Genomic DNA, 21618 nt, shown 5'->3' on the forward strand with positions numbered 1-21618 from the left:
ACACATATGAGGTGAGGCACAAATTATGGCACACTGTGGCACGTATCGTCACAAAAAATAAAATGAACACAAATTGAATTGTGCTCAGCGACCCACCCCTTGGTTGTTGCTCACACGTGCACACGTGCACGTGCTTGAGAAAAGAGAATAATATGAATGAGTGTGATGGATCCGCAATTGCCTTAGGTAGTTGGACCGCATTTGTCACATTAGAGTAGAGTGGGGCAAGAGTACGCACTAAGTTTTCAATCGATCATGTGGCCCTTATAAAGCAAGCTTTTGCATATCAAATCAGTGTCGATGATTCATATACTTTTCCTTTATGTTACCCAGTGAAAAAAATATTGAAATTATTGAGATTCATGAAAAACAAGACAAGTGAAAAACGCACTCTTAAGGTAGCCTCACACCTCGGGAATTTGGTTCGCGGATTTTTTCCCCATGCATTTTTGCATATGCGATGTTTTCGGAATTTGGACACGGAAAATCAAAATCCCGGCCCCATTTAAAATACACAGGGCTCAAAAGGGAAAATTTTCCCGAGGTGTGAGGCAGCCTTTACCCCACCGGTGGGGTAAAAGTGCGCATCGGGTGGGGTAAGAGTACGCATTTATCCAATCATGTACTTTAAGTATATATTAACACAAATAAGAGTTAATAACATTTAAGGCTACCTTACACCTCGGGAAAATTTTCCGCCGAATTTTGGTCCCCGTGCATTTTAAATGTAGCCGGGATTTTGATTTTCCGTGCCCAAATCCCGAAAACATCGCATATGTAAAAATGCATGGGGAAAAATTCCGCGAACCAAATTCCCGAGGTGTGAGGCTACCTTTAATTGATGTTTAATGAGCATGAATGTTTTAAGATTACGTAACTCTTAAAGGGGGAGGGGGTCCTACAAATGTGCACTTTCAAACGAAAAACCATTGCAATGTACAATAAACTACAGAGATAAAAATATATATCAGGTTTCACGTGGCGTATACAAAGGAATTTTCCTTAAAGAAAGTCCACCAACCACGTAACGTAAGATTTGGCTATTTCATTACCCCTCCCCCGTATATTATACTTTTTGTATGAATTCTCTAAAAATTATTGCTTTTTGCATTGAAACTTTTCGTTTCGTCGTTGAAAACAATGACATTTGTCTTCAGCGACTGCTTCCCCGATAGACCTTTTGTACATGTTTTTCACTCATACATAAATAATAATGTCAAAACTTCCATTTGACATTAAAAAAATTAGCTGAAAGCTTTATTTTTTGACATCGGTGCACTCACACAAACAATCGACATTAATTGTCAAAAATCAGGGTTACCAACTCTATAACTTTCCCCTTGTCACCGAGTCTGGCGCTGAGTGCTCAGCGCGGAAACCCAAAGGTGAGAATAAAATTTTGGGATTTATTCGCAATATATGGATCGTCATACATCTCGCAACCCCTTCCAGATAAACGTTGCGTAATTTATGAATGTTTATTTTGATTAAATGAAATTATCATTTAGATGAAATTGTGTTTTCGTACTATGTTTAGGTGTCCTAATACAATTTCATTATTTCGCTTCAGTGTTTGGTTCGCTAATTCTTCTAACACCGAATTACTTCAACTTATCCTAAAAACTCAAAATAATTTATTTCGAATTCTGTCCCTTTTTTCTTAGTTGTGGATCTTTACGCTTTGGAAGAAGTCTTATTTCGGGCGGAGATACGGGTTTGACATCAGAACTTGAAGATTCATATACGTAATCTTGCCCCACCGGTTCCTGCGTACTTTTACCCCACAGTCCCAAAAATTATTCCTTAAGTAATGGTTTTGACTTCTTGGAAAACCAACTGGATTGGTGTTCTGCATCATAAAATACTCTATACAATCTTATATATAAAAATGAAATGGTCTGTGTTCGTATCCGCATAACTCGAAAACGGCTGGATGGATTATCTTAATTTCTTCAGCAGAAACGTTCGTTATAGTTTCCGACGGGTTTATATGATATTTCCTGAGTCTAAAATCATTAGTTAAGTTGAGTAAATCATGAAATACTAAAATAAAGATTCGTATGGAAATCTCGCATAAGCAGATCTCAATGTTCATTTTCGCCTACTATGCAGGACAACGTCTGCCGGGTCGACTAGTAGGTTATAAAAATGGTATAATGTTCACCTGATTGAACGTATATATGGTAATGAAATACTAGTTGCGGAAACCCAATTATTTTTAGCAAAATGACCAAAAAATTATATAACTCCATATCTCCCTTGTTGTTTATTCAAATCGTTTACAATTACACATATTAATAGTTGGCCAGAATACCTGAATTAATGATTTCGTGTGTGTTACTTCTACGTGAAGTTATACGATTTACAATGATATGGAAATGCTAATATCATCTTCCAAACTTGGACGAACATGTTCATGATAGCATTAGAGGCGAAAGTATAGAATTGATAGTTCCCCGTTAGGATACGGCAGGCATGAAGAATGTTTTTATAGAAGTCGATTTGAAAGCGAGCGGAGGGCAATATTTTTGATGGCACATATCACACGACCTTCCTTCTGCCAAGCTCCCGTATGAAGGGGGAGGGAAGAATATCAGTGTGGAAGCTGATATATCTTCACTGGCAAAAGGAAGGTGGTTTGACTTGCTCATATGCCATCGCGTGCGGAAGGATTTGCTATCGACGAGTACTGTCTCCAAATTTCTAATATGACATCACGGACGACGGACGAGACGGACGCAATGAGAAAACAGAACTGTGCAATAAAAATCCTATTCGACTAAATGCTGATGTCATATTAGAAATTTGGAGACAGTACTCGTCGATAGCAAATCCTTCCGCACGCGATGGCATATGAGCAAGTCAAACCACCTTCCTTTTGCCAGTGAAGATATATCAGCTTCCACACTGATATTCTTCCCTCCCCCTTCTTACGGGAGTTTGGCAGAAGGAAGGTCGTGTGATATGTGCCATCACAAATATTGCCCTCCGCTCGCTTTCAAATCGACTTCTATAAAAACATTCTTCATGCCTGCCGTATCCTAACGGGGAACTATCAATTCTATACTTTCGCCTCTAATGCTATCATGAACATGTACGTCCAAGTTTGGAAGATGATATTAGCATTTCCATATCAGAATACCTGTCTAACTGATGCAGTGCTGCTAGTTTATCTTTTTTTATTACTTCAAAAAATCGAAAACGTACTCTTACCCCACGCGCACTCTTGCCCCACTCTACTCTACCGCTGATAACTTGATGAGATGTTAAAATGTTCAAGAATTTTCAAAAAGAAGGTCAATTTCGAGCAAAAATATAAAGGGGCTATAGCCCCCCCTAGGCATCGGAGGTAGTTACGCCAATGCACAAACGCGTAATCATAGTCATCGAAAACCTCTTATTAAAAATATGTTTCAAATATCGTGATATTTTGGCGAAGTAGAGCGCTTGTTGCCGATCAAAATATGAACATTTATTAAAGGCATCAATATTCTTGTTCAAACACACCTCGCATTCATACTTTCGCACAAGTTCTCGAAAAATGTTGAAAAATATTAACGTCTACAGTATACCCCCGCTGATCCGACAAATGTATGGCCGGACTATCGGGGTTTCTCTCGTTAATCCGACTGTCAAATCCATACAAACGAACCAAAACAAAATCACAGCACAAATTTGAAAACTGACAGCATAATGTGTTTAAATGGGTTTTGATACTTTTTAATCCGGAAAATTCCGAATTAGTGAGATCCGGACTAACGTGTCGTCGGACTAGCGAGGTCCAGATAAGCGGGGGGATACTGTATTTGGAAAAAATCAGTTCGGAACAATGGTTTGTTTACAAAATAGAATTGTCAGTGGGAAACCCAATTCCAACCGAACAATGGAAAACTCAAAGATGTTGGCTATTGTCAAACGTAGTGGGTACGATTGGGGGTGCCAGATACCTGCACTCAGCGAACTGGCCTATCGAAATTCATAACTGGCGCCTTATGAATATTCGACTGATTATTCCACTAACAGTGCTTCTTATACGCAGTTACCTCTCCGAGTAATCAAGCGTCGATGAGCGTGTGGTCTACGTACCGGCCTCCCGACCCCGACGTCCATGGTTCGAACCCAGTCTGCCGCACTTCACTTTTTTCAAATGAAAATCATCATTCATAAGGCAGTATATTGAAATTCATACCGATTCCTTGTGGCAAATTTTCCTACACGCTCATTTTATTCTACTCAATAGTGAGTAGTTATGTATTGCCGTCTCTTTTTTCCCCACAGAAATTTTACTCACTTTTTAATAAAAGTGGAACCACTCAAAATTTGAGTAGTTCCACTTTTTTTGAAAAGTGAGTAAAATTTCTGTGGGATAAAAAGAGACGGCAATACAAAACTACTCACCGGTGAGTAAAATCGAAATGAGCGTGTAAGGCGTTTGATATAAAATCATACGTACGTTTTCCTCAGTGTGGACCAAAGCCTAAAATATCTTTTTTACTTTCATCCCGGTGATGCACTATACACGCTTAGATAGGAGAATCTAAAAGTCGGTAAAAAATACCGATAATCAAACTAAAGTGCACATACCTAAGATGTAGGTAATCATCGATTACCTAAAGTTAGGTAATGTTGATGAGCAAGAATTATCGTTAAAAAATACCGATTCTTGATCGTTGCTTTTTACCGAAAAATAGGTTATTTATGTTTGTTTTGATTTTGCAAAAACGTTAAAAATTACCGTTAATTAGGTATTTTATTTTTGTTTGGCTCAAAATAAAACTAAATTGTTCCGTTCATTCTTTTTTATTTTTAATCTGATAAATATAAGAGCATGAAAATATGCTCATCGTGCACTATCGCGTGCACGATACCCGACTAGATCTTCTTGTCAGCATAGAATCAAACAAAACATGCTAAACCAATTATTCAGACCCAATAACCCCATAATCATCTTTCATCACATCTTTTCTTTGATAATTCAATAATATGTATAGTTAATTTTTCCTCTCTAATAGCTCGACATACCAACTAGAACCTTGCCTGCTTTCAACTTATTACTGATTAATTAAAAGTTTCCTATGCTTCCTATATAAACTATATGCCCAGAAAGCAGTAAACACCTGGAAAAATTCTCCGGCCCAAGAATCGATTTTGACATCCCAATCCGGTCGGGGAATTTTTTTTGTTGCGAAGTTTTCTCGACTAGTTGATTACTGCACAGGAATACTTGAAGAACATGATAATCTGCGATGAATGTTTTGGTTGAGGAGTCATCATTGCCCATATCACTGTAAAGAGACAAAATTTCCACAATAGTGCGCTTTTAAATTGGTTCTCAACAATCGAACACTTACCGGAAATTTTTGGTAAATAATTTAGTTCCGGAAACCTCGCGGAAACCTGCCGGAAACAAGAAAACTCAGGAAGTTCTGATAGCAGGAAATTGTGGAACTGCGCAACAAGAATTATTCTTTTTTGACAAACACAAGAAATATCTATTTTTAGGTAAAAAATAACGACAGCTTCTGAAAACGTCAAATACCTAAAAGTCGGTAAAAATTAACGATAATTATCGCTATTTTTTACTGACATTTGTAGTAAACATCGATTACCTAATTTTAGGTAAAATAATAACGTAATTTTAGGTAATGTTATCTAAGCGTGTATAGTGTCTATATTGTCGGCGTAGCACCAACTTAGAATTCGGAAGTCCGGACTTCCGAATCGAACTTTCTTCCGAAGTTTTATCTGTCAAACTATTTGGATGCGTTGTTTAGCGCATCTTTAGGGGAATCCAGCGCACTACTTCCGAAGTTGGGAAAATTGCCTGTATCTGGAGAAAAATCCAACTTCGGTATAAAAAGCGGTATAAATTTATTCCGGATACACAATTTGTTTTAGTTCAGTGCACACAAAAAACATCGAACATCGCCAGCGCCCGACAGCACCAATCATTTAGGTTTGTTCATAATTCGCTTTGACGCAGCCGCGCTGTTGCCATCTAGCGGTGACGAACGTGTGCGTGAAATCACTGTTTTTCAACACGGTGAAGTATATTTCAAAATGCTTTTAAAATGTTATTAACAGTGTTATATTGAAAACTTTTAAATACATAGAGTTAGAATTTTGAAAAACTACATGTTGGGCTCTTTATCTACACATGTTTTTTTAATCAAAATAATTCAACTTTTGTGTTACCAATATAAAAGTAAATTAAATTTCTAACCCAAAATAATGATCTATTTTCGGTTAAAATGTGTTTTAACGCTTTAATAAGCATTTTAAAACTGACATCCTATATCACTTGCCGGGTGAAATAAAAAAGCATCACCCGGCCCCCATTTTGTTTTCTCGCTTTCGTCAGGGCCAATAGAACACGTTACGCCGGATTGAACTTTTTTACTTCCACCTTTTTCTTCGTCACACTTTTTGTAAGAAAGGCTTAATTTATTTTGTATGAATAGCGAGATGAATACATAGTATGAATCGTATAACCACAGACAAACAGACATAACAACTTGAATATTTTTCTGAAAAATCCATCGTTCAACTCCTCTACCACCATCTTGTGAGCATGTTACACGAAACAATGTTTCGTATGACATTGTCACCAGAAGGCGCTGGAGTGAAATGTCAAACTCGAAACATTACGGAGCTAGCGCCTCTAGTTGTGAAACGCGCAATCAATCAAATTCAAATTGGTCGTTGAAGTCATGGTCGATGGTAATTTCTCTAGTGTTACGTCTGTTTGTCTGTGGTATAACGCTCGTCCTAATCTCCTCCGTCCTCCCTTCTCTTACATTTTTACGTAATTTGTGTACGGTCTTCTGATGATTCCTTTTAAATATGACATTTCCGATCAGCAAGTCGTCAGTAAGTCATCATCAGCCGCGTTCGTTGCATTTATTTACGTTTTGCGCTCAATCTTTGTCGCGGAGGCGAAAGATTAGAAATTTCGGAACAAAAACATCTAATTATTAGCATCTCTTTAGGAATTATATTTAAATAAACCCGTTCCGTGGACAGCAGTTACAATTGGTAAGTGTTTGTTATAATTTACTAGGCAATAATTCACTGATATAAAGGAGGTATCTCGTTAAGGTGATTCCTCCAACCCAAGGTCCAGCAAAACAAGATTTTGTCCATTCGTTGCTTCCAATTCAAACGGATTACATTAGTTAGAATGGCCAAATTTGACATGGATGAGTTCAACGAGATTCTGGAGAAGTGCCGTGACCAGTCACTCCAGAAAGAACAGGACGCGGTAAGATACGGAATTCCAGTTTATTGAATCATTCTTATGCAGACGCGATGAGTAATCCCTTATCGATTGTTTGTCTTATTTAGATACTGTTGGAACCATTTGCCTACATCCAGCAAATACCGGGGAAACAGTTCCGAGCCAAAATGGCTCTGGCCTTTAATCACTGGTTGAACATTCCGGACGAAAAGTTGACGGCAATCGGCGAGGTGGTTCAAATGATGCACAATTCCAGTTTGTTGTAAGTATCGATGAGATGCAAAATAATGCTTACGGGCTTATTACAATTTTAAACGGGAGGCTAACCTTTTTGTTGATTCATCTTTATGGGATCTCAAAGTTTGTCTTAGCAAATGTAACTGCTTATGATGCAATCACATGTAATACAAACGTAGGTATTTCGAATTGTTTTGACTTCGAACGAAAAGTTGAAACAGTTCTGCTTGTTAAGGATAAACATTTAGCATAGCTGTTTTTAATTTGTCACGTTTCACGGGTAAAAAATATACAACGCACATACTAGTTACAATTACGAGTAGGTACATTGTTTAGTTATAATATATCAGTTTTCTTTTTAATTTTTTTTTCTTAATACTCCCGAATGTTACAAAACAGACAATTTGGCCGAGTTTTAAAAAATATTACGAATTGCCAAAAAACATAAGTTTTGAGATGCATTGGTGAGAATAATCTGACTAATAAAGTGTCAAATTAATATCTATTAAAAAATTAGAATAATGGGAAAATAATTTCCGAGAAACACAAAAAGTATCATCATTGGTAACAACTAATAGGTGCACATATTCATCCAATTCATTTCAACTTTCTTGCACAATAATCGCCATTTCCGGGAACCAATTGTTGAACTGTATCCAGAATCGATGATATCGAAGATAACTCTATACTCCGTAGAGGAATTCCAGTAGCACACAAGATCTATGGCATTGCGAGTACGATCAACGCAGGAAACTATGTCCTGGTGTTGGCACTCGCCAAGGTTCACAGTCTGGGACATCCCCTGGTAGGTTATCCTCTCATAATCCGTTTCGTAGTGGAACATGAAGATAATTTTTCTTTAACAGGCGCAACAAGTGGTGACGGAACAATTATTGGAACTGCACCGCGGACAGGGCATGGAGATTTACTGGCGGGACAATTTCATTTGTCCCACCGAGGCGGAGTACAAGCAGATGGTTATACGAAAGACCGGCGGTCTGTTCATGCTGGCTATCCGCCTGATGCAGCTGTTCAGCGACGATAAGAAAGACTTCACCAAACTGACGGCAATACTGGGGCTGTCGTTCCAGATTCGGGACGACTACTGCAATCTGACGTCGAAGGACTATTCGGATAACAAGAGCTACTGTGAGGATTTGACTGAGGGGAAATTTAGCTTCCCGGTGATACACGCGGTGCTGAATCAGAAGGATCGACAGGTGTTACGTAAGTGCTCTCAACTATTTGTCCGCATTTTTGAATACGAATTCATATTACTTTTGTTACACAGATATTCTACGGCAACGGACGCAGGACGTAGAAGTGAAACGATATTGTGTGTCACTATTAGAAAAACTTGGTAGCTTCAAATATACTGCAGAAGTCTTGGAAATGTTAGACACTGAAGCTAGGGCAGAGGTCTGTCCCCAATATTTTCGCATTTAAACCAATTTCAATTCTTTATTTTTGTTACAATTTATGTTTCAGATCGAGCGACTTGGCGAGAATCCAATAATGCAATCGCTTTTGGACGATTTGCTCAGTTGGAAAACGGTCGGAAACGGCGATTCGTCATCATAAGAACAAGTACTGTTCCCTGACTCCGTTCCACAAGTCTGTAAACCCAACCCATAGCAATTGAAAGTAAGACAGCAACCATTTCCACCACAAAGACGATCTACATCTATGAAACCGATAGCGCTCTGCGATCTATTGTTATTATTTCTGCTTAATATTAAGCACAAACATCACTTTAACAGAAACACAAGAACGAAAGTGCACTAATGGTTACTTTTACAACACAAGGATAAGAAGATAATGCACTATAGCTAAATATATTTACGAATATATATTTTTTCGATTATTCGCAAATCTCGAGTTGAACATGTAAAACATATGAATATCGAGTACTCTAGCATTTAACAACAGAAACATTTGACAACGGTAGATTTTGTGGAACCCTAGTGCCCGAAACTTTTTTGCCACCAAAGGATTTTGAATGCGAACGAGGAATAAAAAGACATTTTTGCTGGAGATAGCGGGAGAATAGATTTCACGTGTAGTTGTGATTTTAGTTGTACTGAGCGAAAAATTTGCGGTCTTCGAGAATGAATGAGTCAATGCCTTGTGCTTTTGAAGCATGGTCAGGCTGAATGTCGTGGAGAAGTGATGAATTACACTTGAGTTTCCTTTTTTTTATTATGTACGTTGTAAATTTACACACTGTCAAGACAGTCATTTGTTGGAATTTCAAAAGCTGATTAAAATTTGTGTGTTTTTTTTTATCTAAAACGTATTCGAAACTGCAGTTGTTTGTAATTTCTATTTCATGATTTGTTTTACCTGTTCACCTCTGTTTTATTAAGTGTTAGAGTAAGGGAGGTATTTTGGAACACCAGTTCGACGGCTCATATTTTGGACCACGAGTGCAAATTCCTCTTGGTGTTCCAAGATAAAAGCCCCCGTAAAAGTATTCCAAAATACATCTTTTACCCTACATCACAAATGCCGGATAGAAATATTGTGTTTATTATACAGTAGAAGAAAAGTTCAACCCCGTACTGCTTACCGTTTTAAATTAAATTGCTTTTAGAATTTATGAGAAGAGTTTTAAAAACTTGTTCGTATGCTTTCCCGTGAAGATTTTTTCGATTATCATCTTTCTGCTTCTTCGTCTTCATGCAACATCAAAGCGCCAATGTCTCTCATTTATGTGGAATATTGTTTTCGTCATTTCTTCTTCCGATATTCGCACTAAGTAAATGCCAGTTCATGGCGGGGATGCCATTTGGGTATAATGCCGTTTGGCATAATGCCATTTGGCATAACGAGTTAAATATCCAGAAGCCATTTGGCATAAAGAACATTTAGCATAAGGACCGTTTGGCAAACTCTAGGCAGAAGCTCGCTTTTCAAGAGTCATCTGTCTTATTGCCTTATTCTTAGATTTTTTTTCAAATGCGTGCTTTGAATGGAGGAATGATCTGCTCAATAAATTTCTTCCAAGCAAATGCGTGCATGGTTTCTCGTTATAAAATCGTGTTTTTTACAAGGGAAAATGCATCTACGAACGATCCAGCAAACGTGCCTAGTAGTTGTCAAGCTACCACACCGAAGTGTACTGGAGTGTCAGACTCGACTAATGAAGTTAATACCGACTAAGTTCCCTTGGGCTCAGTCCATCGTTCCCCCAGAAACTGCCTTCCAGCATTATTTCTGGGGGTAGGAGAAATTGTGTGCTTCAAAAGATGGAAGAATGCGTTCTTTTGAAGAGTGGGTCATCTACTGTTTTGACTTTTTATCGGGCAATTGTTATTATTACCAGACTAAGGCCGGAGTGGCCTGTGCAGTACACAAAAGTCTTCTCCATTCACCTCGGTCCATGGCTGCACGTCGCCAATCACGCAGTCTATAGGGTCCGCAAATCGTCCTCCACCTGATCGATCCACCTTACCCGCTGTGCACCTCGACTTGCACCTAGAGATGTCGTAAATTAATCGATTACTTCGATTAATCGTTGTAATAATCGATTAATTTTGAATCGATCATAACCTAACGATTAATCGATTCAATAATCGAGAGAGATCGAGAGTAATCGATTTGTTACTAATCGATTAATCAGGATTTTACGACATCATAAGGATGTCGCAAATTAATTGATTACTTCGATTAATCGATTCATCGTTGTAATAATCGATTAATTTTGAATCGATTATTATCCAACGATCAATCGATTCAATAATCGACAGGAATCGAGAGTAATCGATTAGTTACTAATCGATTAATCGGGATTTTACGACATCTCTACTTGCACCCCGTAGGATCGTTGTCGAGAGCCATGCTCGCTTAACTTTCCAAAAGGTCCTAAGTAACATTTTTTTCATGAATTCATTTTGGAACACCAGTTCGACGGCTCATATTTTGGATTACGAGTGCAAATTCCTCTTGGTGGTCCAAGATAAAAGCCCCCGCAACAGCAATCAAGAGCTTTCATGTTGTTCTGTTGATTGCGCTATTCAAATTAATTAATGAAAAAAATGTTGCTTAGGTCCTTTTGAAAAGTTAAGCGAGCATGCATGGTTCTCCCAACAGCTGATGCCACACCATAGATGGTACTCAGCACTTTCCTTTCGAAAACTCCCAGTGCGCGTTGGTCCTCCACGAGCATCGTCCAGGTCTCGTGTCCGTCGAGTACTACCGGTCTAATAAGCGTTTTGTAGATAGTCAGTTTGGTACGGCGGCGAACTCTATTCGATCGGAGCGTTTGTGGAGTTCAAAGTACGTACGATTTCCTGCCATGATGCGTCTCCGAATATCTCTGCGGGTATCGTTATCGGAGGTCATCAGTGAGCCCAAGTACACGAGTTCTTAAACCACCTCGATTTCGTCACCACCAATACAAACTCGTGGTGGTTGGCTTACGTTGTCCTCTCTTGAGCCTCTTCATATCATATACTTCGTCTTCGATGTGTTGATGACTAGTACAATCCGTTTAGCTTCGCTTTTCAGTCTGATGTAGGCTTTCTCATTTCATTTATTTAGTTTACATCTAAACAGATAACACTGAATCAACTATTTGACGCCACAATACACAGTTCGAGGCTGCATCTCTCCATCCTCGGATACGCCCCACGCTCGCCAAGTCGTTTTGCACCTGCTCTGCCCATCTCGCTCGCTGTGCTCCACGCCGTTTCGTACCTGCCGGATCGGAAGCGAACACCATCTTTGCAGAGTTGCTGTCCGGCATTCTTGCAGATTCTATAACATTCCCCAGAAAACCATACCCCAGAAAACCATTCCCCAGAAAACCGTTCCCCAGAAAACCATTTCCCAGAATGTACCATTCCCCAGAAAACCATACCCCAGAACGCACCATATCCCAGAATTTTTTTTCATACCTTTAAAAGATTCTTGCAATGAAGAAAAAAGATTTTGACAACTAAAAAACTGGAATGGAAAGAATGGCTCGGGAAAAAAACTACAAAGAAGTAGAGCTCAATCTGATATAATATATTATGTTATACAAATAGTTGTCCTTGGTCTTCAAACTTAACAAACGAATATTAGAATATGGTCCATGGTTTCGCCGTGCTGCTCATGACCGCTGGTTCTACCACATCGATTTTTGGAATGGTACTTCTGATCCTGCTTATGAGTTGCTTCGTGATTTTGAATTTGCAATCATCTTTGCATACAATGGAGCTTATTTGACCAAAAAAATGCTATGACAGTTTTCGCAACATTTTCACGCTTAAAATGTCCGACCGTGTACTTTTCCCATGATCTTGGTTCGCTTGATAAAATTTACAAAGCACGCCGCAATACTACAATACAAAATACAATACGTAAAAGTGTGTGTCGTATTTTTTTGAAAGCATTATTATTTTGATAGAAAAGTATTAAAGTCATTCCAACTTTTTTGAGTTGCCACCTGTTATAAGCCTAAACCAAAGGGCCTTATTATTCCCGCCATTTTTCGAATGACATGAATGGTCGCTCTTAATTGGTATAAGCGAACTTTACAGGAACAAATTTAGAATCTACAATAAGACACTAAACGCGTGCTGTAAAAGGTAAGTTTGAGCAAAGTTAGTGATTTTCTAGAAGCGTTAAATTATGATGGCAAATGCATATGGTAACCTTTATGTGGATTCTCCTATGCTGCCATCATACGTTTATTTGTACCAAGGGATTACTATTTACATAAGACAGTTATGCGTGTAACGGCAGTATTTGTAAATTTAATTTAATTTTATCCAATGAACCTGTGGATTTTTATTATTGCGGGTAAATTCATATTTCAAAAGAAGGCATCATCCACTTGTTTGCTATACTCCGTGCAAACGCGTGATTTGAAAGAAGGCGCATTTTAGGAAAATGTGTGAGTCAAAAGAATGTATCACTCATTTGCCTTTTTCCGAGCAAATGCGTATTTTAAAAGAAGGAATCATTCGTTAACCTTATTTCGGGCTAATTCGTGCCTTTATAGAAGAATTATTTACTAATTTTTATCTGGGTGCTGCGGATAGAGCCGCTTTTCTGCTCTCAAGTGAGTGGCGGGATATTTTGAAATCAATCCCATAAGCAAAATTATTTTGCAGTTACTTGGCTGTCAAACATTTCCCGCTCTTCGAATTTCTCTTTCCATGCTGCACGAGACCACACAAATGCACGAGACTCTACATGACTTTACGATAGTTTACATACATTAATTCTCTATCAGATGCTGAATCTCGTGAAATCTCGTAACGAGTGCTTTTTAGTTGCATTCCTACTAATTTTCCACTCGAAATATAATGTGAATATATTTGTTACGAAGAACGCGAAACGCAAACTAAATTTATTTTTATTTTTTTCCCAAATAATAACAATACTTCTCAATATAAGATCTAAAACGAACATAACCACAATCTTCAATGTTTGGCTCCGGCACAATAGAGAATTTTGGCTTCACTTTGACAACCAAATCGATTCTATCCGCACCACCCAGATTTTTATATTCTTGTGCCTTATTTAGGACAAACGAGTGCGTAGCACACAAAAATTAAAGGCTTATTTGCCCTATTCGGGGAAATATACGTTTTAAAAGAAGGAACCATCGACTTAATTGCCTTATTCCGGGCAAATGCGTGGGTCCCTATTTGTTTCCTCAATCAAGGCGTGCTTTAAAATAAGATTTTTTTTTCTGTTTTGGGGTGAAGCCAGAATAGACGTGACCATATGCTATACTATGCTAAGCCAGAATAGCCGTGACCATGCGATGCAACGCGACGTGACAGTTCATTGATAATAATTGTTATTCCTTTGCGTGAGTCGCGTCGCATCGCACGTCGCGTTTACTCTGGTGGGTACCTTTCCGAGCAACACCCATGTTTCAAATAGATCACTGCAACATTTATACGACCAGATTCTGTTACAATTAAGTCGCAGCAACTAAATTTGCATCAATATTGCTGTTTGGGTTATGGTCATTATGCCAAAAGGTACATTGTATTTGAAACTATAGTGCCACAATGGCCCTTGCACATCCAACTTATCAAGACAAATGATTTTATGTATAGTATTGCGATGATGATTGTAAGAAAACAAGAAAATGAAATCATATACATCTATATATTCTGTTTTCTGGGGAACGGTACATTCTGGGGAATGGGTTTCTGGGGAACGGTAAATTCTGGGGAATGGTACATTCTGGTGATTGGTTTTCTGGGGAATGGTACATTCTGGGGAATGAAATTCTGGGGTATGGTTTTCTGGGGAACGGTTTTCTGGGGAATAGTATAGAACCATTCTTGCAACATGTCCTGTCCATCGTACCCTTCCGGCTTTAGCTACCTTCTGGATACTTGGTTCGCCGTAGAGTTGGGCGAGCTCATGATTCATTCTTCGCCGCCACACACCGTCTTCTTGCACACCGCCAAAGATGGTCCTAAGCACCCGTCTCTCGAATACTCCGAGTGCTTGCAAGTTCTCCTCGAGCATTGTCCATGTTTCATGTCCGTAGAGGACAACCGGTCTTATAAGCGTCTTTGGTGCGGTGGCGAAACTTTTTCAACCGCAGTTTCTTCTAGAGATGTCGATCCCGATTAATCGATTAGTAACTAATCGATTACTCTTGATTCTTGTCGATTATTGAATCGATTAATCATTGTATAGTAATCGATTCAAAATTAATCGATTATCACAACGATGAATCGATTAATCGAAATAATCAATTAATTTTCGACATCCTTATGATGTCGTAAAATTCTGATTAATCGATTAGTAACTAATCGATTACTCACGATTCATCTCGATTATTGAATCGATTAATCGTTGGGTAATAATCGATTCAAAATTAATCGATTATCACAACGATGAATCGATTAATCGAAGTAATCGATTAATTTGCGACATCTCTAGTTTCTTCTGGAGCCCGTAGTAGGCCCGACTTCCACAGATGATGCGCCTTCGTATTTCACGACTAACAATGTTATCAGCCGTTAGCAAGGATCCGAGGTAGACGAATTCCTCGACCACCTCGAAGGTATCCCCGTCTATCGCAACACTGCTTCCCAGGCGGGCCCTGTCGCGCTCTGTTCCGCCCACAATCATGTACTTTGTCTTTGAGGCATTCACCACCAGTCCAACTTTTGTTGCTTCACGTTTCAGGCGGGTGTACAGTTCTGCCACCTTTGTAAATGTTCGGCCGACAATGTCCATGTCTTCCGCGAAGCAAATAAATTGACTGGATCTGTTGAAAATCGTACCCCGACTGTTACACCCGGCTCTCCGCATGACACCTTCTAGCGCAATGTTGAACAACAGGCACGAAAGTCCATCACCTTGTCTTAGTCCCCGGCGCGATACGAACGAACTGGAGTGTTCGCCCGAAATCTTCACACAGTTTTGCACACCATCCACCGTTGCTTTGATCAGTCTGGTAAGCTTCCCAGGGAAGCTGTTCTCGTCCATAATTTTCCATAGCTCTACGCGGTCTATACTGTCGTATGCCGCCTTGAAATCAACGAACAGATGGTGCGTTGGGACCTGGTGTTCATGGCATTTTTGAAGGATTTGCCGTACAGTAAAGATCTGGTCCGTTGTCGAGCGGCCGTCAACGAGGTTTCAATGTAGGCTTTCTACATCCTCTCAAAGTTACGTGCCATGATATCAATGTCGTCGGCGAAACCAAATAACTGGACGGACTTCGTGAAAATCGTACCAATCGTGTCGATCCCTGCCCTTCGTATTACCTCTTCCAAAGCGATGTTGAATAGCAGACACGAAAGACCATCACCTTACCGTAACCCTCTAAGCGTTTCGAAGGGACTCCAGAATGCCCCTGAAACTCGAACTACGCACATCACCCGATCCATCGTCGCCTTGATCAACCGTATCAGTTTATCCGGAAATCCGTGTTCGTGCATTAGCTGCCATAGCTGGTGCCGATCGATTGTATCATATGCGGCTTTGAGGTCGATAAATAGATGATGTGTGGGCACGTTGTATTCGCGGCATTGCTGCAATACCTGACGTATGGCGAACACCTGGTCTGTGGTAGAGCGTTCACCCATAAATCCCGGCTGGTACTGCTCCACGAACTCTCTTGCAATTGGTGTTAGTCGGCGGCATAAAATTTGGGAGAATACCTTATAGGCGGCGTTCAGCAATGAGATTGCGCGGTAGTTGCTACAATCCAGATTATCGTCCTTTTTGTAGATGGGACACACGACACCTTCCATCCACTCCTGCGGAAAAACTTCCTCTTCCCAAATCTTGGTAATAACCCAATGCAGCGCTCTAGCCAGTGCATCATCCACCACCGTGTTTAAATAGCTCTCCTGGTAGTTGGTCAACTCCAGAGGCTTCATTGTTTTTTAGCCAGCTAATCTCCTTCTGGATTTCCTGGAGATTCGGAGCCGGAAGTCGCATGTCCGGCGCGCGTGCTACTATGTTCATAATCATACCGCTACCATTGTCTGCCACATTGCCATTCAGGTGCTCTTCGTAGTGCTGCCGCCACCTTTGGATCACCTCACGTTCGTTTGTAAGAAGGTTCCCGTTTATGTCCTTACACAAATCGGGCTGCGGAACGTGGTCCTTACATGAACGGTTTAACTTCTCATAAAACTTTCGTGCGTTATCAGCGCGGTACAGTTGCTCCGTCTCTTCACGGTCTCGACCTTCCTGTTGGCGCTTTTCCCTCCGAAAATCGAGTTTTGTCTGTTCCGTGCCCGTTTGTATCGTGCCTCGTTCGCCCCCATGCGGTGTTGCAGTAATCTCGCCCATGCTGCATTCTTCTCCTCAACTAACTGCTCACATTCGCCGTCATACCAGTCGTTTCTCTAAAATGGGAGTACCGTGCCCAGTGCATCGAATATCTCTCCAGCCATCGTCAAGAGACGCTGCGCCTAGTTGCTCTTCCGTTGTTAGTGCCATTTTCAGTTGCTGCGCGTAGTCTTGGGCTAGTCTACCGTCTTGTAGCCACCCAATGTTTAGCCGTGGTGGACGACTCCGACGCGTGTTGTACACCATCGAGAGTTTTCAGCGCAGGAATACTGCAACGAGGTAGTGGTCGGATTCAATATTCGCACTGCGGTAAGTGCGTACGTTCGTGGTGTCGGAGAAAAATTTGCCGTCGATTAGAACGTGGTCGATTTGGTTTTCCGTTTCTTGATTAGGTGATTTCCATGTGGCCTTGTTGATATTCTTGCGGGGGAAGAAAGTGCTTCGGACTACCATTCCGCGGGAGGCTGTGAAGTTTATTCATCGTTGGCCGTTATCATTCGATACGGTGCGGTGTGCAGACTATCCGGCCCGATGACCGGTTTATATAATTCGCTTCTTCCTACCTGTGCGTTCATGTCGCCGATGACGATTTTGTACATAGAACGCTTCTTTCTCGTCGTTGGGTCTTCTTTCGTGTGGGCAGTGGGTGTGGGTGTGGGCACATTGATGATGCTATAGTTGAAGAAACGGCCTTTTATCCTCAGCTTGCACATTCTTGCGTTGATTGGCTGCCATCCAATCATGCGTTGGCGCATCTTGCCCAGCACTTTGCAGCCATTGCCCAGCTCGTAAAAGGTAGCCGCTCGATGTCCGCTTTTCCACACTTTTCTGTCCTGTCCAGCAGATTTCCTGCAGCGCTACGACGTCGAAGTTGCGGGGATGTAATTCATCGTAAATTATCCTGTCGCAACCTGCGAAACTTCGCGACTTGCAGTTCCTTGTTCCAAGCTTTCAATCGTGATCCTTTATACTGCCGTGAATCGCATATTTGTCCCATATGAATAGGAAACCCAGCAAAGATGGGACAGATATGCAATTCACGGCAGTATACGTCGCCTAGGTCGTTGCCGATTGTATCGAGTCGCATTATCTTCTATGTCGTTCGTAATGGTTGTTTTAAAAGGCGGCTTATTGGGCCTGCACACACCTCCTGTCTCGTCGGAGGGCCGTCGTGTCAGGTCTGTTTAGCGTCCCACCTAATACCAGGACTTGGGCTTGTGTGCTTTGAGCGGCACACGGTCGCTTTGGCGGAGCCTACTTGCGGATACATGCAGCTTTTTATTGAAGTTTAACCCGTTTCGGCCCGGGTTACGATTTCAAATTGTAAAATCCACCGTTCTCTTGTTTTTCGACCGATGTGCATAAAATTTGGAGGAAAGATGCATTAAACCCTATATTTTTGTGTAGATGTATTCATTTGATGATTGGGTCTTTGGGTACGGTTTTATCGAGGGGGTCCCTGGGTCAAATGGGGTCAAGAATAGGTCAACTTCCTTATTATCGTAGATAACTAGTAGTAAATGCTCTCAATAATGACGCAAACGTTTTTATTCATCATTTTGCAATAGTGGGAATGGAAACTGCACGTTTGGACCTCCAAAATCTGGTTACAGATGTTCCGAGAACCTGGTTCCCCCAGGGAAGTGGTCCCCCACCACATTAGCCACCTCCGGAGGTTCTCTGGGAACCTGATGCTCTGGGAACCTCTGGGAACCTGAATGGAAGTGGTCACTTTGTAAGTAGTTCTGAAACCCACCTTGCGACACATCAAACCTCATGATTTTGCAACACAAATATAATAGAAGACATTTGTAGAGCATCTTTGCACATTGGCCACTTCCGGAGGGTCCCTGGAAACCTGAAGCCCTCAGGGAAGTGGTCACTTTTTGATTGATTCTGAAACCCAGCTTGCGACACATCGAACTTCATGATTTTGCAACGCAAGTACAATAGAAACATTTGCAGAACATCAGACCACGTTGGCAACTTCCGGAGGTTCCCTGGGAACCTGATGCTTCAAATGAAGTGGTCACTTTTTGAGTAGTTCTGAAACCCAGCGTTCAACACATCAAACTTCATGATTTCGCAACACAAATACAATAGGAGGCATTTGCAGGGCATCTGTGCACATTAGCCACTTCCGGAGGGTCCCTGGGAGCCTGAAGCCCTCAGGAAGGTGGTCACTTTTTGACTGATTCTGAAACCCAGCTTTTGACACATCAAACTTCATGATTTTGCCACACAAATTCAATAGAAGGCATTTGCTCAGCATCTGGGCACATTGGCCATTTCCGGGGGTTCCCTGGGAACATTATGCCCCCAGCGGAGTGACCTTTTTTAGTTTGTTCTGAAAAACAGCTTGCGACACATCAAACTGAAAGATTTTGTTTTCTCCAAATAATCTACTGTGTGTTTCGGAGCATCCTTTCCTGCACCGAACTGGGAATCTTATCCTGCTTTGTGCAGCATGTTCTTGCTTTATAGCTGCACATCTTATCGCACGGCTAAGGAAGGCCTTAAAATATCATATAGCATATTTACCGGTAAAAATTAGTGGCCAATGTATCTAGATGCTGCGTAAGTATCTTTCATTGAATCTGTGTTACAAAACCATGATATTTGAAGTATTGCTATATAGCTTTCAAAACCACCTAACAATGTCCACTTACCTGAAGACCAGCGTAGTCACGGTTGGAGTTATGGACATAACCCCCCCCCCCCCCTAGAGACAAAATTTTGAAAATTTATTTTCGAACCCTCCCAAATATTTTTTTTTTAGAAACAATTTGCGTTGCAACATCACGAAGTTCTATGTGTCGCAAGCTGGATTTCAGAATCATTTAAAAATTCATCAGGTTCCAAGGGAACCTCCGGAAGTGGTCGATGTGCCCAGATGCTGAGAAAATCCCTTCTATTGTATTTGCGTTGCAAAATCATGAAGTTCGATGTGTCGCAAGCTGGGTTTCAGAATCAATCAAAAAGTGACCACTTCCCTTAGGGCATCAGGTTCCCAGGGAACCTTCTGGAGTGGCCAATGTGTCCAGATGTTCTGCAAATGTCTTCTATTGTATTTGCGTTGCAAAATCATGGAGTTCGATGTGTCGCAAGCTGGGTTTTAGAACCACTTACAAAGTGACCACTTCCCTGAGGGCACCAGGTTCCCAGGGAACCTCCGGAAGTGGCCAATAGGCTCAGAAGTTCTGCAAATATTTTCTATTATATTTGTGTTGCAAAATCATGAAATTTGATGTGTCGCAAGCTTGGTTTCAGAACCAGTCAAAAAGTGACCACTTCCCTTGGGGCATCAGGTTCCCAGGGAACTTCCGGAAGTGACTAATGTGCAAAGATGCTCTGCAAACGTCTTCTATTATATTTGTGTTGCAAAATCATGAAGTTTGATGTGTCGCAAGCTGGGTTTCAGAGCAACTCAAAAAGTGACCACTTCCCTGGGGGAACTAGGTTCCCGGAACATCTGTACCCGGATTTTGGAGGTCCAAACATGCAGTTTCCATTCCCACTATTGCAAAATTATTAATAAAAACGATTACATCGTTATTGAAAGTGTTTACTACTAGTTAGCTACGATTAAAATGAAGTTGACCTATTTTTAATCCCATTTGACCCAGGGGACCCTCTCGATAAAACCGTACCCAAGGACCCAATCACCTAATCAATACATCTTCACAAAAATATAGGGTTTAATGCATCTTTTCTCCAAATTTCATGCAAATCGGTCGAAAAACAAGAGAACGGTGGATTTTACAATTTGAAATCTTAGCCCGGGCCGAAACGGGTACAGAGCCCACTACAGTAGCCTTGCAAGCAAAAGCGTAGGATTGCCAATCCGGAGATAGCGAGATCGATTCTCGTGTATACAGTCAACTTGTAGCTCGATGAAATAATAATGAGCATTCTGAATAAGAGTGTACACGAAAAGCGAATTCCGTTTAACGGAACACACATACAGGGGATCGCCGAACAAGCGATCGTGCAGATGAAGGTCTGATGGAAAACTAAAATAAAGAACGATGTCATTCGTTTCCGAGAACTAAACTTAAGCAGACGTTTATTTATCTATTTTCCACTCTTTGAGTCCCCGCTCTAATAGGGACACGGCAGGTTTTTCCGTCTATCGTCATAGGGGCTAAAATCAATGAAAGCAACGCCATTTTGCTAGAACTCCACTATAGCAGAACGTTTCGCCTAAGCTTACGATTTGGTACGGATGAATTTGGCAAAAAAGCTTCTATTTTATTGATATTTGAGACTATGACGATAAGACGAAAATGCCTGTCTTAACCCTAGTATACAAAGTCGTGGTTTTATCGTCAGTCGGTCATATGGTAGAACGTTTCATCTAGGATGTTTTCGTG

The 21618-nt window shown here is 40.7% G+C and overlaps 1 protein-coding gene across 2 annotated transcripts; it reads left to right on the plus strand.

Moving 5' to 3' along the window:
• The first annotated feature begins 6868 nt into the window (after window positions 1–6868).
• On the plus strand, window positions 6869–9525 carry LOC134214524 (terpene synthase). 2 transcript variants are annotated; one of them, XM_062693881.1, is made up of 7 exons: window positions 6869–7035; window positions 7083–7261; window positions 7345–7499; window positions 8135–8279; window positions 8341–8701; window positions 8766–8893; window positions 8963–9525. In XM_062693881.1, the coding sequence occupies exons 2-7, from the start codon at window positions 7181–7183 to the stop codon at window positions 9053–9055; spliced, it is 963 nt and encodes a 320-aa protein (XP_062549865.1). In that variant the 5' UTR covers window positions 6869–7035; window positions 7083–7180; the 3' UTR covers window positions 9056–9525. The 2 variants fall into 2 exon arrangements, with proteins under 2 accessions (XP_062549865.1, XP_062549864.1); XM_062693880.1 differs by having other exon boundaries at window positions 7099–7261.
• Window positions 9526–21618: the final 12093 nt, after the last annotated feature.

This window comes from Armigeres subalbatus, chromosome 2, assembly GCF_024139115.2.
Source record: "Armigeres subalbatus isolate Guangzhou_Male chromosome 2, GZ_Asu_2, whole genome shotgun sequence".
NCBI lineage: Eukaryota > Metazoa > Arthropoda > Insecta > Diptera > Culicidae > Armigeres > Armigeres subalbatus.

Bases quoted from the DNA above. Each gene is read 5' to 3' on its own strand.
- LOC134214524 (XM_062693881.1), top strand. From the start codon at position 7,181: ATGGCCAAATTTGACATGGATGAGTTCAACGAGATTCTGGAGAAGTGC. The intron at 7,500-8,134 runs GTAAGTATCGAT...AACTGTATCCAG, and splicing joins ATGCACAATTCCAGTTTGTT to AATCGATGATATCGAAGATA. The intron at 8,702-8,765 runs GTAAGTGCTCTC...TTTGTTACACAG, and splicing joins GAAGGATCGACAGGTGTTAC to ATATTCTACGGCAACGGACG.